This window comes from Myxocyprinus asiaticus, chromosome 1 (assembly GCF_019703515.2).
Source record: "Myxocyprinus asiaticus isolate MX2 ecotype Aquarium Trade chromosome 1, UBuf_Myxa_2, whole genome shotgun sequence".
In the NCBI taxonomy this organism is placed as follows: domain Eukaryota; kingdom Metazoa; phylum Chordata; class Actinopteri; order Cypriniformes; family Catostomidae; genus Myxocyprinus; species Myxocyprinus asiaticus.
Window position 1 is genome coordinate 65,461,617 of NC_059344.1, and position 20,880 is coordinate 65,482,496.

Genomic DNA, 20,880 nt, shown 5'->3' on the forward strand with positions numbered 1-20,880 from the left:
AATTGGGCATTCCAAATTGGGGGAAAATTCCCATAACTTTTGACATTATAAAAATTCCCATAACGTAGGCCTTATTTGGTCTCTAGTATTTTGAATTTGAATATAAAGTGGTTTATCTCATGAATGCTTTGATCCGACAAATTTTCATGCGCTGCCTGCATTGTTTTAGCACCCAATTAACTCAAAGAAATAAACTAAAGGAAAGTGTTTGCGTTGAAAAGAATAGCAATGACTTAAATACGCACAATACTAAACCCGCCCATTTAGCTCCTGGTTAAACTGGGCTGTGAGTGGTTAGTTAATATGATGACAGTTTGTTCTCTGAAAAAACGCATGCAAAAGTGGTGCAACTGTTTCACGAATTTGTCCGAATATGATTCCACATTCAAAATTAAGCTGCTTAAGCTGGCCCTAAGAACAGACACATCTGCTTTTCTAACTACTTTCCTATACACCCCTCACATGCTCACTACATTTCTGTGAATGTCCAAGATAAATTGAAAACCATGTAAACCATTTCATCACTCAGAATTCTCTTTGTTTGACATTTTTCAAAATGATGATGTTTACAGTCCTGTGTGCCAGCTGCTACAGCTGTTATCATACTCAACTGGAGCTCACAGAAAGAGGTGAATTCATATACAACACACAACTGACGCATCACATGCACAGACTTTCATATAAGAAAATAGCCTACAAGCATTTGCATAATGTACATAATGTCTCTGTCTTATTTTCATCTTTGACAGAAGTTTATACAGAGATATTCTCTTTCTCTGTAGAGTTGTGCTTGGTGAAGAAAACATAGATATTGGTGAGTTATTGTTCCATACAGTATGTGATGCTATAAGGTGAACTATTTATTCAATTGTAAGTGCTGATTTGAGTCTATCAAAGCTAAAAAAAAAAAATCATTAAAAAAAAAACAGTTATTAATTACTTCAATTGACCCTTTTCTAAGCTCCACCTATGGCGGCAATTTTATGTCAAATGTATTGCAGTCGCAGGAAAAAAATGCAAATCATAAGATTAAAAAAACATATTAAAATATTTTTGGGGAAAAAAATGTAAAAATGAAAATAAGGTTTTAAATGGGTCAGTAACAATTTTAAGGCGGCACTTGTTATTTTAATATTTTTGTAACATGTTGATTTGTGACGTTTGTAATCCAGAGGATTTAGTTTCACAGGAATTAGGCAGCAAATAATCTTTGAACTTATTTAATAAAACACAGCAAAGAATAAAAACATACAAAGTAAAAAAAAAAAGGGAAAATAAAGATGTCAAAACACATGTAGATGGAATATTTCTGCAGAAAACTTCAGTGTTATTGAAGATTAAGGTTATCTTGGAAACACTTGAAACACAGGTTGTTAAAAATTGGTTTTTGTGTGCTTTTTTTGTTAATCAGACCACAGAAACTGCATAGATTTCAGTCTAACGCCCCCCCCACCCCCCCAAAAAAATCTGATTTATTCTGCCTTACAGTTTCTCGGCTTTGCTTTTCAGGCGTAGATTGAAAAATATAAATTAAAGGGATAGTTCATCCAAAAATGAAAACTCTCTCATTGTTTACTCACCCTCGTGCCATCCCAGTCCTTTTTTGACTATAAATGTCAAATTTCACATTCTTCTTCTTTTGTTTTTTGGCGATTCACACTCTTCGTGCATATCGCCACCTACTGGTTGGGGCTGGTCAAAGGTGGTGATTTAGAGTAAAAAGTACTTAAATATTGATCTGTTTCTCACCCACACCTATCATATCGCTTCAGAAGACATGGATTAAACCACTGGAGTCTTATGGATTACTTTTATGCTGTCTTTTATGTGCTTTTGGAGCTTCAAAGTTCAGGTCACCATTCACTTGCATTGTATGAACCTACAGAGCTGAAATATTCTTCTAAAAATCTTCATTTGTGTCCTACTGAAGACAGAAAGCCATACACATCTGGGGTGGCATGAGGGTGAGTAAATAATGGGTGAACTTTCCCTTTAATGAGCTCATATTAAACTAATTTACACTAGAAGCACACTGATAAATAGGAAGAGGAGGTACATCATGAGCATAATAAGACCAAACATTTTGTTAATTTTCCACTTGAAAGCAGCAATGGAGGTGACACCAGACAGCAGTATGAGGAAGAGCACTGCAATGACACAGAACAGGCCAGTACTGCTGACTGACACGGCACGACCACCAGTGAACATTGAATACAGCAGACATGGCACTGACAGCCTGGAGACACAGAGACAGTGCCAAGGACATTAAACAAATAGTATTAAGGGTTCATTTGTGCACAATTATGAACATGAGCAAACATGTCAGTCTCACCCGACAGTAAGGTCAAACACATTGGTGCCCACAGATCTGGAAACGGCCGTGCCACCCAAACCCCTCCGTGCCACTATAACACTGGTGATGGCGTTAGGTAGAGAGATGCCTGCTGACAGGATGGTCAGACCCATCGCCTCCTCAGATACATCAACTGTTTCACTCACCTAAAAAAAAAAAAAAAAAAAGATAATTATGAGGTTTCACCGCATTTAAAGAAGTCTTAATTAGACTGTGGTATTTGTTTTATAATTTTCATTTAATAATTATGGTCTCATGTATATATGTGTGCAAGCAAAAGCAATTTAATTATGTACGTTTATACGGCAGGTAGACTTGGGTTTATAAGGAAGTTATTGAGGATACATACCCGATGAGCCAACCACACCATGAAATATGAGAACACCCCGATCCATAGGATGGAACCACAAAATGTTCCCACGAAATATTTTTTTGAGGCCTGGAAAATAAAAGCATACACCTGAGGCTTTGAAAAGCCATTAAAATTCACAATGTTAAAATGCTTGAAAACTGATGTGTGTAACTTTCTCCTATCACGGCTTGGTATGCATACATAGGGTGATTTCTTTGGAAACTATAAACACTTTGTCTCTGTGGCGCTATAAATATTCCTCTGTTTGTTTTGAGTGGCCCTTCCAGCCCAACACAACAACACTGACTCAACCAATGGCGTGAGTTGAGGGGCGGGACTATGGGGCAACATTTGTATTATACTTTTTAAATTGGTTTCTTAAATACAGCCATTCACAAAAATTAGACATGTAAGTAATACGTTACAATAATGTTGTATGTGTTAACATTAGCTAATGCATTCATGAACGAACAGTGAACTTTATTTATTAATCTTGGTTAATGTAAACTTTTGAATACACATTGTAAACTGTTAGTTCATAATGGATTAATTAATGTTAACATATGCAAGTTTTCATTTTTAAAAATGTATTATTATATGTTGAAATGAACATGAGCTGCACACTCAAAAAAATAACTTACGCATTTTAATTACATAACAAAATTCCATTAAATTGAATTCAGTAATCTTACATGAACTAAAATAAAAATAAAAATAAATAAATAAATAAAAAACAGAATTTTTGTACATTTTAATAACTTAATTTTGTAAAAAATTACACAATTGAATTTGATGGAATTTTGCTATGAAATTAAAATGTGTAAATCTTAAAATGAGGCTAAAATATTTTTCCGATTGTAAAACTATTGTTCAATGTTAGTTCATGTTAACTAATGTATGGAGGGCCAAATTACTCAGAAATAAATCATTAAATAAATATTTAAATATTTAAATAAATGATTAAATATATCATGAAATCGTTAAAATCTATAAAACAATTAAATCAAGCATTAAATCACTAAATAAATCAATAAATGTCCCTTATATTTCATTTTAGCACTAGTTTGCGTCCATTTTATTTTAGAATTATTTTTGGGTTTATTTTTTTTATTTTTAGCAAACTTCCCGTCTTTTCATTTTCCTTTTTTAGGATTGCGGTTATCTGCACGTCAGTCAACTACAATGGGCGTCACCTTTTCAAAATAGATTTCTTTGGACTTTCTGGTTAGTGAATTTTAACAATGCAGAAAATGTTGGACAAAATAAATGCTGTAAATGACTGTAACATTGGCTTAGGTGCTGATTCTGTGAGAAAAGGTTCACTCTTAAAGATTTTTCTCGTAAAAAAACAGTAAAGAACTGGCAGCAGGGTTGCCAGCATGTTACTGTCAAATTAACGGTGTCTTGCTGTTGCTGAAATTAACAGTTAGATACTGTTTTAACAGCTACAGTATACAACTGTACTTTAGCAGCATATAGATGTCAAATTACATACTATCTACTGTTGTTGAAATTAACAGCTATGTTCCCAGCATGCACTGCGGCATGAAAAAATGTCTTCAATTGTTTACTATTTACTGGTTTATTTTGATGTTGTTTTTGTTGTAGTCTAGGTTACTTGGATTTTAATGTTTAGCTCTTACTTATTTACATAAAAGTATTTTTGTTAATTGTCACCACTGTTGCGTTTTGTATGCCGAGAGTTGATATCTGTGTCTTGATAATTCGAGTTATGCTGTAAATTCATCAAAAACATCAAACATTCAGTTTGCTGATATCACTTTGCTGAAATATTCTTTATTGTTTTTGCTTTTATGTTTTCACGTGTAATGCATCACTATTGCCACTTATAGTGCCATTCGCAAGGTAGGATCAGACATTCAGTCTGACCTTAGATTTTGTCTTCCAAGTAACACAGCGCAACAACTTGTCTTTTACTTTAACGTAAATTGACTGGCTGGAAGAACATAATATAATAATAAAGAAGGTCCAAGGTGCCAGCTCAAGAGATCACTAATCACCATAATGGTGACTTCAATCAAAACACAACTACTGATAACAAAACAACAACACTAATTAAACTAATACTTCTATTAAGTGTGAATAAATAATTTTGTACGTGTTTTTTTTTTTTTTTTTTTTTTTACAATTTTTGTAGCTCCAATGCATTTGCCAAAGCATACATGCTTATTCAAGTGCAAAGGCTTATGGGTTTTGCACCATGATAACCCACAATGCAGTGCTATACTGTTATTTTACTGTGTACAGATTTTTTTATTTTTTTATTTATTTTTTTCATAAAAAAATACACTGTTCAATCCTGGCTTGAACAGTGTATTTGTACATTTAATATGTACATTGCTTCTAAGGTTGATTTTTTTATTTGACTTCTCATTAGACAGACAAGTTGGGGGGGGGGGTTCAAAATGTCACTATAGCTTTCACTAAGATGATATCATGATTTTAAATGTTCATTTTCCCCTAATGCCTTGCACAGAACAGCTATTTACCGTAAAACTAGTCACTTCACAGTGAGCCTGCTCTTGATCTCCCAGAATGCAACATTTTTAACAGCAAACTACTGTATTTAAGAATCACAGTAGATTGCTGTAGGAATTTGGCCGTAAATTTACAGCAATTTTTTACAGTGTTATTATGGAAGAGGAAACAAAGCTCATGCTTAAATTAAAAATCAGCCCAAATTTAATGCTAAAATGAAAATGGATGCAAACTAGTGCAGATTTCATTATGCATTTAATGATTTATTTAAATATTTAAATAATGATTTAATGATTTAATCTTGCCCTCCTCATGCGTAAATGTAAAATTAACCCTAAAAAGAAAAAGGACACAAAAGAGTGCTAAAATGAAATACAGGGGACATTTATTTATTTAATGATTTATTTATATATATATATATATATATATATATATATATATATATATATATATATATATGCATCATTAAATAAATCATTAAATAATCAAATAATTTAATAAATTATATATATATATATACAATTTGAATGACATTTTTATATAGTTATTTTATTATTCAATTTAGCATTTAATTCACTCAATGTATTAAATTATTTATTTAATTATTTGATTATTTATTTAATGATGCATTTAATTAATTCACTATATATTAATGATTTGTTTTAATATTTTAATATTTATTTAATGATTTAAAGGAATGTTCCAGGTAAAAAAAAAAACAAAAAAAAAAAACAAATTACAAATGGAGGTTACAATGAGTCACTTACAATGGAAGTGAATGGGGGCCAATTTTTGGAGGGTTTAAAAGGCAGAAATGTGAAGCTTCTAATTTTATAAAAGCACTTACATTAATTATTCTGTTAAAACTTGTGTTTATTCGAGCTGTAAAGTTGTTTAAATTGTAATTTTTACAGTAATTTTAGTTTTTTGACATTACATCATTATGACAAAGTTGTAAAATTGGCTTTAACTGTACACAGAAAAGGTTATTAAGTGATTTTATAACACAAAAATTATGTTTACACACATATCCTTTATATCTTGTGGCTATACTCTTGAAAAAATGAGTATTTTAACGTTAAAAATGTACCCCATTTACTTCCATTGTAAGTGCCTCACTGTAACCCAGATTTTTGCTTTTTTTTAAAGAAAAGGAGGGACGAGTAGAAGTTAATTTTTGTGGTAATCAACATTATACCACAAATGCTGTCGACTGAGCTTAACTTGTATTGAACCCGGAATATTCCTTTAATTTAGAGTAATTTGGCCCTCCATAATTCATCAACTAGGCAAATAACACACACACAATAATTTTACTATTTACACATTTAAATTTCATAACAAAATTCCATCAAATTTAACTGAGTAATCTTAAATTAAATATAATATTACACAATTCAATTTGATGGAATTTTGCTATGAAAGTGAAATGCGTTAATCTTAAAAACAGGCTAAAATATTTCAAGGCAGAAGATTCAAATTACAATAAAAATCTAAAGAAACATTAATGGAAAAGAAACAAGTTGTATTAACACAAATGCACATTAAAATGTCAATAATTGTTCATTTATTTGTTTGTCAAGTTACTGTATGATGAACAATAAAATAATTACTGTAAATAGGCTTATTTGTGACAGTGATCATGTTAACTCTTTCCAAGATGCTCTTTGGAAATCTTTCAAATCATGCCGGACAACATGACCGTCAAGATTTCTTTTGCCAGCAGTTAATTTTGTTCTAATTAGATATTACACACTGATATTAGATATTGTTCTAATATTACATCTAATTATAATTTGTATTTCCAAAAGATGTGTTACTTTAAAAAAAAAAAATACAAAACAGATGCATTTTCACCAATAGTCTCAGATGTGGAACCCACAGTATGTTAGTAAAGCAGGTGGAAATGTTGCTTCTGTCAAACTGACCTGTTTGCGGACGTCAGGGAGAGTAAAGTACAGCGAGATGGTGATGGGCAACAACAGAATGTATGGAACATGAATTAGTTCCCGTTCTGGCCATTTAAGAGCCAGCGGCTGATTAATATCATCTTCCTCATTACTGTTCTCACTGTCTTCATCCTCATCATCAGTGGCATCACTGTCATCTTCCTGACTGCTGCTGCTGTCATCATCATCATCACCATCATCATCATCATCTTCATCATCGCTTTCAAAGCTCCCAGACGTCTCAGAATCTGAGGTCTTCTCATCATGAAAGAAGCATGAGTTATCATTCACTGTTCTTTTTCAAACAATGTCAAACATTGTGAAACATGAATCAGGTACTGTACCTGTTGCTCTTCATCGGTGCTTTTGGAGGGTTCTGCTGGGTTTGACACCTGCACAGTTTTAACTGCTGCTTTCCTCTTGTCCAAACCTGCTGATGAGCAATCACATAGTAGATAATGAACAGACAACCGCTCATTATACTGCAAAGGCAAAACACTGAGTTCCAACACTGAAACTTTAAATTAGGCTTCAAAATCATTCAGTGTTAACCCCTCTAGGTCTAAAAAGACTATTTATTGAAACTAAGCTGACAAAATGACTCCAGCCCTGACCTTACAAATAACTGTGACACAGATAAATGCATACAAACACATGAAGAACCAATGCTTTGAATAGTTGCATTATAGTGCATTGTGTATGCTGTATTATATTGTATAAAATATACTGTTGTGTGTTGTATTATATTTTCTCACAAAAGAGTTGATAATGTCCAGTGGCAGTTCTAGCTTGTATGGCGCCCTGGGCGAACCCCCGGGGGTGGGGGTGATAGGTGGGGTGCTGAAGGGGGTGTCCGTGCCACCCCCGGCGGCTGCCCATGTCGCCCATACTTAAATCCGCCACTGATAATGTCGGTCATGATGTACCAAGAATCTCCTGTGTAATATGGACATATGGGTTCATTTCTGCATTTCCTTTAATGGTAGTGCACACTTGTTTGAATGAGTGTTTATGTGTTAAAGTACCTTCTCTGAAGGGGTTGGTGGCGTGAATTATAAGCTGATAGATGGTGTTTCGTGACGTGCAGCTACGCAGAGAATCTGAACCGCCTCCTCTAAATACATCAGGCCTTATCTGGACAACCAGAGAAATAAAGAAATGCATGTCTATTGTTTTTACTTAGCTTTATTTAAAAAAAAAAAAGAAAAAAAAAATTGTATTCCACATAGAGTACATGTTGCATATGTGGGCTCTTCAGTGATTAAAGTCCTCATTCACTTTCACTTTCATTACATGAGAGGAAATTTTGAATTCCAAAATTCATACAGTTTAAAACAATATGGGGGTGAGTAAATAACCAAAGAATCTTCATTTTTGGGTGTACTGTTCCTTTAAAGCCCATTTAGAAGCTAACTAGCCAACACAGAACGTTCCCTATAACACTGGCGTATGGTTTCCATTTGGATCTTTTTGGGGGAAACCAATCCCTAACATTCTGATAATGTTCTCTTTAGGTTTTATTTTTTAAAACCATAAACTAACATTTCTAGAACGTTGCAGGGAGGTTTCTGTCTGACAACCTTACACTGAATCTCCTAATAAGTTGACTTTACTCAATTGATTGAGTAGACCCGTTCTCTCAATCGAAGTAATAGCATCTCCAAAACTTGTGTAATTAAGTTCACTGAACTTGATGTTCATTTCAAATTAACTACTTAAGGAAACTAGATGCAAGTAGACTTAACTCAGATTTGCTATTTAGATATTGTTGTTTCTACTTAATAATTTTAGTTGAATTAACTGAATGAACTAATTTAGATCATACAGTAACACAGCTGAAATTATTAAGACTATAATAACTGGGGGTCTGGGTAGCTCAGTGAGTAAAGACGCTGACTACCACCACTGGAGTCACGAATTCGAATCCAAGGGCATGCTGAGTGAATCCAGCCAGGTCTCCTAAGCAACCAAATTGGCCCGGTTGCTAGGGAGGGTAGAGTCACATGGGGTAACCTCCACGTGGTCGCCATAATGTGGTTCGCTCTCTGTGGTGCGCGTGGTGAGTTGTGTGTGGATGCCGCGGAGAATAGCGTGAAGCCTCCACACGTGCTATGTCTCCACGGTAACACGCTCAACAAGCCACGTGATAAGATGCACAGATTGTCGATCTCAGATGTGGAGGCAACTGAGATTCATCCTCCGCCACCCGGATTGAGGCGAGTCACTACGCCTCCACAAGGACATAGAGCATTAGGCAAAAAAAAAAGAAAAAAAAAAGACTATAACCAGTTTAATGTTAAATAAACGTATTTCTCCACTGAAATGCATATATACTGGTTTTTTCAGTTGCACATGCACAATGTGAACTGACATAGAGAGAACAGGGTCACAGGGTCAAGGGGACACAGATCACCCTAATGGTGTCATCACATGAAACAACTATTTGCAACAAAACAACTTGACAAAATACTACAAAAGAGCTAAAACCTCTATAAATTCTTAATAACAACTATTTAAATGCCCTCATAAGTTTTCTGTGACCAAGGAAACATAATGAAATAATTCAATCAAAAGGGATTATGGGTATTTCCCATAGCCTCAAATTTGTACTCATTGTACAATTTTGTAGTCTATAAATTTTTAAGATAAATTAGTTAAAAGAACAGATATTTGAGTTGTGAGCCCAAAATGTGACATTTCAAGTCATTTAATTAAGACAACCTAATTTTTCCAGTAATGAAAACTGAACTTATACAGAATGTTCTCTAATGGTTATTTTTAGGTTTTATTTTTCATTCACAATTTTCACTATTTGTTATTATCATACATTTGATTATTTTGCATAAAAGTATTCAGAGATGACAATGACTTGTATTGTGGTACAAGATGGTCCAGCAAATCAAATAGAAGGATTCAGTTTTACATATTAATTTACTCCATATTACATGTGATGATGTGTTTAACTTATTTCAATGATAAGTTAAACAACGGATCAGAACTAGACATGGATTGTAGACTGATTACAGAAAAAAGCATTTGGGAACCAAAAACTAACGTTCACGAATCATTCTGAGAACCAAAAAATTGTTAGCTGGGTAAATAAAGCTCTCTCTTACCTCTTCAGGCTCATCAGTGGTGAGAACTTTAGCAATGTTGTCATGTTTTTGAAGGTACAATTTAACAGTTCCTTTCAGAAGTTCATCATACTTCATGACGACCATGAAAGCCAAACATCCCAGCAGCAGAAGTACACTTTCCCACCAGGTGATGATGTCATCCATGAAAAACACGATGAGCATTAGCAGGTGAAATGTGTAGAAGGTGACATCCCTGAGTAGTGGCCACCAATTCAGACTGAGTATCTCCTCTGAGAACAAAGCACACATGCCAATAACAACAAGAATGTTGAAAAATCCCGACCCCACGATGGTTCCAAAACCTACATTACTGTGGGGGAGAAAGACCCCGATGAGCGAGGTGAAGAACTCTGGAGCAAAACCCCCTGAGATTAGAAAGTTGGCTCCTGCGAGTTCTTCAGGGATGTGGAGCTTTTCCGTAATGATTCCAAGAGCCGGAACAAAGAATTCCTCACATACTATGGCTAAGGCAAAAAACATATAAATCATGCCAGAAATATGAAGAAGAATCCAACCGTGCCTGCGTTGTTCCAATGTAAAGAGGTCTTCGGGATAGTATCCTTTCCTGTGAGGGGCTTTGCCAGGAGGCGGTGGACTATTGTCCATTTTTGGAGTGACTGTGGTGAGGACTGTTGTGTGTTGGGAAGTGTTGGCAGTAGGTTTGGGTAATGGCTCTAAATAAATACACCGTGAATAATCCCGTGTTTTGATAGCAGAACTCATGGCCAAGTCCGTCCTTGCTTCATATGACGACTTTAGCTTCTGCATGGGGGGATGATGTTGATTTGTTTTCATTATGCCAGCCTCCTCTGTTTGAACTTTTCTCTTCCAGAGCTCCTCGTCCCTGCCTGTTAAAACCCAGTAGATCCAACAAACCAGCATTACCAAGATAAAACAGAGGATTTGATAGCACTTCAGCCGTTTTCTTTGGGACTGATTCATTGCTGCAGTAACTGGAATACAGTCCAATACACAGTTTAAATGTTGATATCAAAATCTGTAGAAACGCAAGTATGAATATTCAGAAACCAGTTGAACCTATGAGCCCAAGTCCAATACTTTGTTGAGTGGATGAAGGTGAAATTATACATGCAGTCATATTATCCTGAAGAAAGACAAGTGATCTGATAGACCTGTTGATGTGAATGTACATCTTTGTAGTAGTCGCACAAACGGATCATTGCCTGAGAAAAAGAAACACAAGAGACGTTGAAAACAATTGCACAGCTATCTCTGCTGAAAACTAACAAACAAAAGATACTTAAATGGTTTCAACTACAAAAACCATTATGAGTGTTGTGTGTTTTGGGCCATGTTCCATTAGAATTTAATGGTTTTTATTGGTTTCCATTAGAGATATGTATTGGTCCAGAGGAGAACTGGCTACCCCATCTTAGCCTGATTTCTCCCAAGAAAACATATAAAATCATGAGCACTCATATGAGATGAAGACTTCAGTTATATCGGTAACCTTATAAAAGCTGTTTAATTCTTCATGGGGACTGTCATGTTACGATTACATGACCAGCCGAATACGACTCGTTTAATCTCAGTAATCACCCCATTATTGGACACTTTCACTCATGGATTAAATGAATATAGGGTGGGTTGAGTCATGTTGGGTTAACCTTCTCATGGTCACTATGATGTGGTTCTCGCTCTCAGTGGGGCACGTGGCTTGTTGAGCGTGTTACTGCAGAGACATAGCACATGTGGAGGCTCACGCTATTCTCCGCGGCATCCACGCACAACTCACCATGTGCCCCACTGAGAGTGAGAACCACATCATAGTGACCATGAGAAGGTTAACCCAATGTGACTCTACCCACCCTAGCAACCAAGCCAACTGGTTGCTTAGGAAGCCTGACTGGAGTCACTCAGCACGCCCTGGATTTGAACTTGCGACTCCGAGTGTGGAAGCCAGCGTCTTTACTTGCTGAGCTACCCAGGCCCCATTCAGTTCCGATTCTAATCATTTAAACATTTAGCTTTTCTGTTAGGGTTTCTATTGTTTGTTTGTTTGTTTTCCGGCAGGGACGTATTTGAAGGTCAGTGCTTCACGTTGGTTCTGATTGGGCCACGGAGAGTAGGGGAAAAACAGCGCTAATTACAAATAATACAATGCAACTAACGATATAATTGTGCAATGTTAGAACAGCAAAATAAATAGGCGCTTCCCATATCTTTTGTTGTTAATGTCAAAAGCCATGAGTCCAATCAACCGGATGCAAATTTCCATATTTTAACTTTGTCTGTGACTTGGTAGAAGTTATACAAATTAGCATGCCCCCCATCCTTGAAAAGCCATGAACAAAACTACACAAGGTAAAAGAATATATGAATCTGACTACATTGTGTCGTCCGTTTGTTTAGGGCGGAGATTCATTGCCCTAATAAATAAAATAAAATAAATTTAAATGTTTACAATTTTTTTTCAATTATGTATGATAAACAAACTTGATGTCCAATGTAAAATCTGGTTCCTGACAGTTATAAACAACACCTATAAATGTACATTTCTGGTCTAGTTTTTAGTTAAAATCTAATCTAGTTATAGATAAGTCTTCTTGATTTTCAATCCTTTTTTTAAACATTGTTATTGCTTTAATTCTTTTGTTTCACCTGTTTGTAAAGGACTTAAGAGTTACGGTTTGCATGATAGGTGCACTATAAAATATTAAGACACTCAGTACATCTTAAAATCCTTGCATTCTGTTTAATTCTGCTCAATTCATATTGTAAATGCAAACTCACTATGACAGTTTTTATAAAATCATACATACCATTGAATGCTGCCGAGATGTAAATACTTCAAGTGTTTGTGTAGCACCGAATGAAAAGTAGGTTACACCTGACAGCTCCTGAGAGCTCTGCATAAATCTTCAACAGATGTTAAAGCGGATTACAATAATAATCTGCTTGAGTACATCAATGTCATACTAAATCGAAGATGGGTGCAATGAAATTCATCTGTTTTTTAAATTTTAAATAGTTGTGTATTTTTAAATCTATCTAGCTTTATTTTCATATTAAATCAGTCATGAGTACAAACATAAGGATGTACAGTATGGAAGTACGTAACCTGCATGCTGTCATCTTTGCTCATGGGAAAATGACGTCATTACAACACTGATTGGTTTGGTACATTCATAAAAAAATTATTGGGGGGTAAAAAATACAGACATAGGCATAATTTTCATTTGTCTACAAAACTCATTTTAAACATGAGCCTAGGTCAAAAGATTAAGATTGTGAGACACAAATTCAGACAGATATTTCCAATTTTTACTGGTGGTGTAGGTATCACTTAGACTTTTATTTAAACACATTATACCTGATAATTAAAACAATTAAAACCATATGTGGTGAACAATTGAACCAGATGACATTCTAGGAGCCAGTTTATGGCAGAGCCCCTCCCTAACTGCGAAGGCAAAGAAGAGTGGCTCCATTTTGATTGGATCGTGGCAGGAACATCACAAATAAATGCCAAGCACAGCCATCAGATAAGCTGCTCAGACAACAACCAGACACCCCGCACAAGGCATGAAGGATCTTCCAACACATTGGAAAAGACTTCTCATTGGTCCATGAGTGCCAATTATCAACCTCTCAAACCCCTCCATCCTAAGGTTTGATCTAAGACCAGAGGTGTGAAGAACCATAAAAATTCTTCAAGACCTCTCAAAGCAGCATTAACATACCATGTGGAAAAAGCTGAAACAAAGAAGCCACAAAGACAAATCTTTACACACAAACTTTTACTCCTAACATGGACACCAACTGCAACACATCCACTCCATGTTTTGTTTGTTCACAGAACTGTTTATGTAAATAGCATGTACATTAAAATATGCAAATGTTCCACATAGAGAAGGGAGGGTGAGCCACACTGTGTTGGCCCCCTCCAATGTCAGCAGCCAATCATAACCCTGAAACAAGAAGCGGCAAACTGAAAACAACTACTCATCATCAGGAAGGTATAAAACTATCCTCCGGATGATCACACCTTTGTTTTGAGTTCCCAGCTGTTCGAGTTTGTGAGCAATAACAGAATAATAATCAATGTTCTGAATCTCCGGCCTGAGTGATAGGAGATGTAACAGAACACAAACCATCCAATGTGCTAAGTCTCCGCTCCACAGAGAGAGAGAGAGGACAACAGATCATGCAACGTTCTTAGTGTCAATCCGAGAGACAGTAGAAGATCGACTCAGTACCAAGTCTCACTACATGAGGAACGCCAAGTTCAGAATCCCTATACCAGGGAGATAACTACAGCAACAAGGTTTAGCTCTGGCGAACAAACCTTCTCTTCAAGTTTCATTCATCTGCGTGTTCCAGATGATAAATCTTGCACCGACATAAGGGCTGTATATCTACGTGTTCCAGATTATGAATCTTGCACCGACATAAGGGCTGTATATCTGCGTGTTCCAGATTATGAATCTTGCACCGACATTAGGGCTGTATATCTGTGTGTTCCAGATTGCAAGAACCCTTCTTCGTGTCCAAGGCTGTTGAAAAGGAATCCAGCTCCTTCCCCGCTGTAACGTGGACCTGAGCTCCAGTGGAAGACGTCACCATCACAAACTCATCGATCGATCAAGCAGAACGTAAATATCACTATCCAAACTTCTCTCCAGAGACCTTGGCATTGGTGTATACTATCAGTTTATGATTATCTAATGTTCTTTAGATCACATAACCTGTATATGATAATGTCTAGCAAATATTCTTTGAGTTATTTGTTGAATAGAAATAATGTTTTCACATTATTAATTAATAGAGAAATAGCAATTTATCTTTCCATAATATAATAGTCATACTTTGCCATTGCTACAACAAATTCTCTTTAGCATATTAGTACAATTTTGTATTTTTTGTTGGTTATTCTTGTTTATCTTTTTGTTAATAAAACTAAATTTTATTACAACCGTGTGTTCCTTGTGTTGATGATACAGAATCGCTCTAAAGGGTTAGGCCGAATTTTACAATTCCTTCAGGTTATTCAGATGACCAACTCAATCCAATTTACATCATTTTAATTTACTGAATGGAGGGAGGGGCCATCTGATATTCATACTCACACATACATACATACACACCTTAAGTGTCATGTGATCAGAAATCACCACATACTTTGGTGTCTTGTGTGAAGCCCCGTTCATTTCAATCAGTGCCAGGGTAATTCTCACTACACATATAAACAAGAAAACCTCTCAGTAATATTATGAAGTATAAAGCAATATTATTACATTCATATTATTGTTCTCTCTCTCTCTCTTTTTTTTTTTTTTTTTTTTTTTTTTGATACAGTGACTTCATATGACCTATTAATGCCCTCACAACGGGGCCAATTGCAAAACTGATTTCTCGTATTAAAATGAATAAAATAATAGTGGAACTTTTAACACAGTTCCACATAGTAGTAAAAATGTTACGACTGCCCCCCATTTCCCCAACTGCAAAACCTTATCAATTAACGTGTACATACAGTTAATATAAGATGTTAATTGTAATTGTAAAAAATCTAAATGAAAGAAAATCAATTAAAAAGTAGAGAGTATACTGTATGTACAGTAGTAAACAGAATGACCAAAAAAGTACCATATTTGTATTCAAAAGCAACTGCAGTTTTATATTAAATATAAAAAAAGAGCAAAGCATCACTTTCACACACAGCTTGTTAGTATTGCAAATGTGAACTACATATACAACATCTTCATATTTATATACAAATTACAACCGAACAACAAAATTATAAATATCTTAGTTAACTTACAGCAGTAATACATGTGATTGATAATTCTAAAACAAAAAACACATGAGCACTCTGTTAAATAGCTGGCACCAACCCTATCATTCCCTAAGCTTAGAAACATAAGTGGTTATATAATTTAAATGAATAAAATTAATGCACGTTTGTTCAAAATACTCAGTATACATTAAATCAACCATTTTTTACTCCATTGTAAAATCTGTACAACTTTTTCTGAAATAGAGGAGGAGGAAGAGGGTTAAAGGTTAACTACAGGTTAACTAAACAGCACTAATCTCTGCTCGACTTGTCAGCCAACAGCTTGAGCTGCCAAGATCAATAAACGTCGATGTGGCCTCAAAGCGCCGTGAGTTTTAGCAGCAAATCAGCATTATCCTGAATCTGGAGAATTTACTTCAAGAAGCTTTTGAGAACTGAAAGACAGATGAGTTTAAAAAAAATCCCAAAAGAATCTTTAAAGAAAATAAACATGTACAATTATTTAAATGCATAATTCAACATATTATAAACATTTCCAAATATAAAGTTGGGCAAAAAACAAGTCCAGGACACATTTTATAAAGCATTATATATATATATGTATAAAGAATTTGTTGGTTTTTTTGCACTGTAACATTTTTTTTTAATTTTTTTATGACAGTTAAGCACCCCCCCCCCCCATTCTCATAAAATGCATTCAGATGTTACTTTTGCATTTGTTTGTTTTTTTTTTCATTCTCACATTATTCCAAATAGGGATTTTTCTTATACTGTACCGTTTTACTGCATTACAGTAAAAAAATACTACCATGATATACAGTATAAATATATATATATATATATATATATATATATATATATATATATATATATATATATATATATATATCACACACACAGTATATGTAAAATTTTCATAATTATTTACAACTTTTAATATATATATATATATATATATATATATATATATATACAGTAAATATACACCGATCAGCCACAACATTAAAACCACCTGCCTAATATTGTGTAGGTCCCCCTCATGCCCTCAAAACAGCGACAACCCACATCTCCAACAATCATCCATGCGATTATCTAATCAGCCAATCGTATGGCAGCAGTGCAGTGCATAAAATCATGCATATACAGGTCAGGAGCTGCAGTTAATGTTCACATCAACCATCAGAATGGGGAAAAAATGTGATCTCAGTGATTTGGACCGTGGCATGATTGTTGGTGCCAGACGGGCTGGTTTGAGTATTTCTGTAACTGCTGATCTCCTGGGATTTTCACACACAACAGTCTCTAGAATTTACTCTGAATGGTGCCAAAAACAAAAAAGCATCCAGTGAGTGGCAGTTCTGTGGACGGAAACGCCTTGTTGATGAGAGAGGTCAACAGAGAATGGCCAGACTGGTTTGAACTGACAAAGTCTACTGTAACTCAGATAACCACTCTGTACAATTGTGGTGAGAAGAATATAATCTCTGAATGCTATTCTGAGATGCGGGTTGGTGCTGTTTTGGCGGCACGAGGGGGACCTACACAATATTAGGCAGGTGGTTTTAATGTTGTGGCTGATCGGTGTATATATTTGATAATTTTTAGTATATATATTTTAGATTTCATAAAGTTATATATTTTATAATTTTATGGAAATGAGAATGGGGCTGTGCCTAAATGTCATTAAAATAAAGTCACAATGCAAAACATCTTAACGGTCCTAAAAGAGGCTACACTATCTTTAAGCAAAATAAAATGTCTTATTTCTTTTTTGATTTTGAGGTGAAATATGACCCAAAAAGGACACGTTCTTGACAGGTTTCATGAGAAGTTTCACCTGGTCAGTGGTATTTGCCTCCAAAATTAGCATAGATGTATGATTTCACAGACAGCAGCACTACTGTAAGTGCAAGGTGCTATAGAGATTCTGGTTGGATGGTTGTTTTCTTTGTTGAATCATCTCTGAACATCAAAAGAGAAATGCCAAAAGCATGTACTAAATATTAAAACCAAAAACAAAGATGCAAATGCAAACACTGGCTTCATCTTTCTTAGCAAAATGACTGTACTCTCTATAAAAGCGGACCATGATTTAATCGAAACAGTCAGTGAAAATACAGATTCTTCAGGCGTGTGTAAATTGTGTCCTTTGGCACGTTACAAAGTCTTGTGAATGGTGTCCTTAAACAATCCTAACACTTTCAAAACTACTTAAAAAAAAAAAAAAACAACAACTAATAAAACATTAAAAACCCAATGTAAATGTACAAAAAGTTCATAAATACATTTCATAATGACAAGTTGAGGGCTGGATGCTGACACCTCCAAGAGCATTAATTAAATCGTCCATGAAGCGATAATATTGTAATAAGCTTGCATTTAAAATAAAACCGTTTTACGCCACAAAGTTTCTCGTTACAAAAATCTCTCAGTGTCTGTTTTTTGATTCCAGCATGTCGACTTCTCGTTGAACTTGTCCATAATTCAATGAGCCAAAGGAGGTGGGCCGTAGTCCAAAAGTAGAGGAGCGTACAAGGGTCAGAAACATTGAGAGACGGCGCTGTACCATTTCTGACATTGAAACTTTTCAAGTAAGTCCGGATATTTACGTTGAACTTAAGAACAACATACGTGATTGGAACTGTACATATGGCATGCATTTGTACCCAGCCTTTCTGAGGACATATTTTTTAACTTGAAGCATCCAACAAAGTTTTAGTTTTTAAATGCATGTTTACACTTCACTCTCAGTTGAGGCTTTACGGTTCGGGACCCAGCCGGTATCGGGATGTCCACTATGGCGTTGAGGCGTTACGGCGTGGGAGGTATTGAGACTCGAGCACTCTGATTGGTCACCTTGTAGCAGCTGCTCCATCTCCCCGTCGTTCAAAGAGGCGGAGCTTGCCTGAAGAGAAACGGTGTCCGTACGCATGCAAGTGTGAAGCCCCGCCCCTCGACACACCTTCAGCTGTCTCAGGTCTTCCCAATAAAGGTCATCTCCAGAGAGCAGACTGACTCCCTCCACGATGTGAATCTTCTCTTTAGTGTAGCCTCCATCCACATCACTCTGCACCTAGAAAATGTAATTCAACAGCATTACAAGAGAGTTTAAGTGTGTTTAAACTCCTGACATCAATGGCAGTGAAATTTCACAATTCATCAGTCCAATTTCGATACCACAGCAAAAACGAATATGCTATTAAACACACTTGTTTTTATGTAAATACTAGAGCAAACACTTTACAATAGGGTTGTATTAGTTACCATTAGTTAACATGAACTAACAATGAATAACACTTTTACAGCACTTATTAATCATGCTTAATGTTACAATTCCACATATAGGGGCCTGGGTAGCTCAGTGAGTATTGACGCTGACTACCACCCCTAGAGTTGCGAGTTCGAATCCAGGGTGTGCCGAGTGACTCCAGCCAGGTATCCTAAGCAACCAAATTGGCCCGGTTGCTAGGGAGGGTAGAGTCACATGGGGTAACCTCCTCATGGTCGCGATTAGTGGTTCTCGCTCTCAGTGGGGTGCGTGGTAAGCTGTGCATGGATCACGGAGAGTAGCATGAGCCTCCACATGCTGTGAGTCTCCACAGTGTCATGCACAACGACCCACGCGATAGGATGCGCGGATTGACGGTCTCAGAAGCGGAGGCAACTGAGACTTGTCCTCCGCCACCCGGATTGAGGTGAGTAACCACGCCACCACAAGGACCTACTAAGTAGTGGGAATTGGGCATTCCAAATTGGGAGAAAAGGGGATCCAAATTGGGAGTAATGCATTTTTAAAATGAAAAGTTGTTTATGTTAACATTAGTGAATGCACTGTGAACTAACATGAACTTACAGTTAAATGAACAATTGTATTTTGATAAATGAATATTAACCAAAATTAATAATTGCTGTTAAAGTGTTGTTCACTGTTAATTCATGATGCCTAATGCATTTACTAATGTTAACAAATACAGTAGAACCTTACTGCAAAGTTCTACCAAAAATATCAATATAAATATATGCTGTAAAAATGTACAGTAAGGTTGAATTAAGACTAGTTAAGAACTTAAAAACAACATTTACTCATATAACATAAATAATAATAACAATTTCTGTAAAGTGTTGCCATATAGCAAGTTAATCGATGTATAGCAAATTAAAAGTATTTTTAATTAAGCAAAGATTGCTTCTAATTTATCCAGTAATTATTCTAGTAAACAACCAGTAATAAAGAAATACATTTAAGAGCAGTGAGAGATTTGTGGCTATTGTTTGTCATTAATTATTTGATATTGTTTAATAGCAGGTCTATTAGGCTCTATTTACACTGCAAGGCTTATTTCAAAGATCCCATATTTGGACACAAATCAGTTTTTTTATTTGTTTACATTCACTTAAGACAGAATTGACTGTGGCTACAATAATATCTCGTAACGATGGTTATTTTGCATTATATTCATTTGTAATGAATTATCATATCATTTGGTTTGTGTCAATCAAGTTACAAGAGAATATAATCAAATAATTCACTTAATTGTCCATAAATAGGATGTTATCACATGGTAATTAATATATAAACCTTTTTGCATAGAATGTTCAGCAAAAAATACATAAATAAAAATAACTATTTTGTGCTGTTCACACCGTTATATATGATTTTGGTCATACCACTCACCCCTAGGTAAGCCTGTTATCATTCGAGTAGTTATTCTATGTATAATAGTATGCAGTATAGTTATTCTAATGCATGGAATAAGAGTTGCATTCAAGATATAAAGCACAGCACTGCAATCAACACACTCAATCTTCACAATTCATGCTAGCTCAGG

The 20,880-nt window shown here is 35.4% G+C and overlaps 2 protein-coding genes across 3 annotated transcripts in view; both read right to left on the reverse strand.

Moving 5' to 3' along the window:
- Positions 1 to 583: 583 nt before the first annotated feature.
- On the reverse strand, positions 584 to 13,134 carry LOC127426334 (sodium/potassium/calcium exchanger 1-like). Of its 2 annotated transcripts, none has more exons than XM_051673195.1 (8): positions 13,074 to 13,134; positions 10,270 to 11,474; positions 8,179 to 8,287; positions 7,498 to 7,583; positions 7,133 to 7,408; positions 2,703 to 2,792; positions 2,333 to 2,499; positions 584 to 2,236 (listed from the first exon to the last, which is right to left on the reverse strand). In XM_051673195.1, the coding sequence occupies exons 2-8, from the start codon at positions 11,230 to 11,232 to the stop codon at positions 2,017 to 2,019; spliced, it is 1,911 nt and encodes a 636-aa protein (XP_051529155.1). In that variant the 5' UTR covers positions 11,233 to 11,474; positions 13,074 to 13,134; the 3' UTR covers positions 584 to 2,016. The 2 variants fall into 2 exon arrangements, with proteins under 2 accessions (XP_051529155.1, XP_051529083.1); XM_051673123.1 differs by having other exon boundaries at positions 7,498 to 7,586.
- A 3,907-nt stretch (positions 13,135 to 17,041) lies between these two features.
- Positions 17,042 to 20,880, reverse strand: part of LOC127428879 (low-density lipoprotein receptor-related protein 4-like) — a 136,306-nt gene continuing 132,467 nt past the window's right edge. Inside the window, exon 38 of the mRNA XM_051677579.1 lies at positions 17,042 to 19,124. Within this exon, the coding sequence (XP_051533539.1) occupies positions 18,786 to 19,124 (339 nt within the window). The 3' untranslated portion in view covers positions 17,042 to 18,785. The remainder of the gene's footprint in view (positions 19,125 to 20,880) is intronic.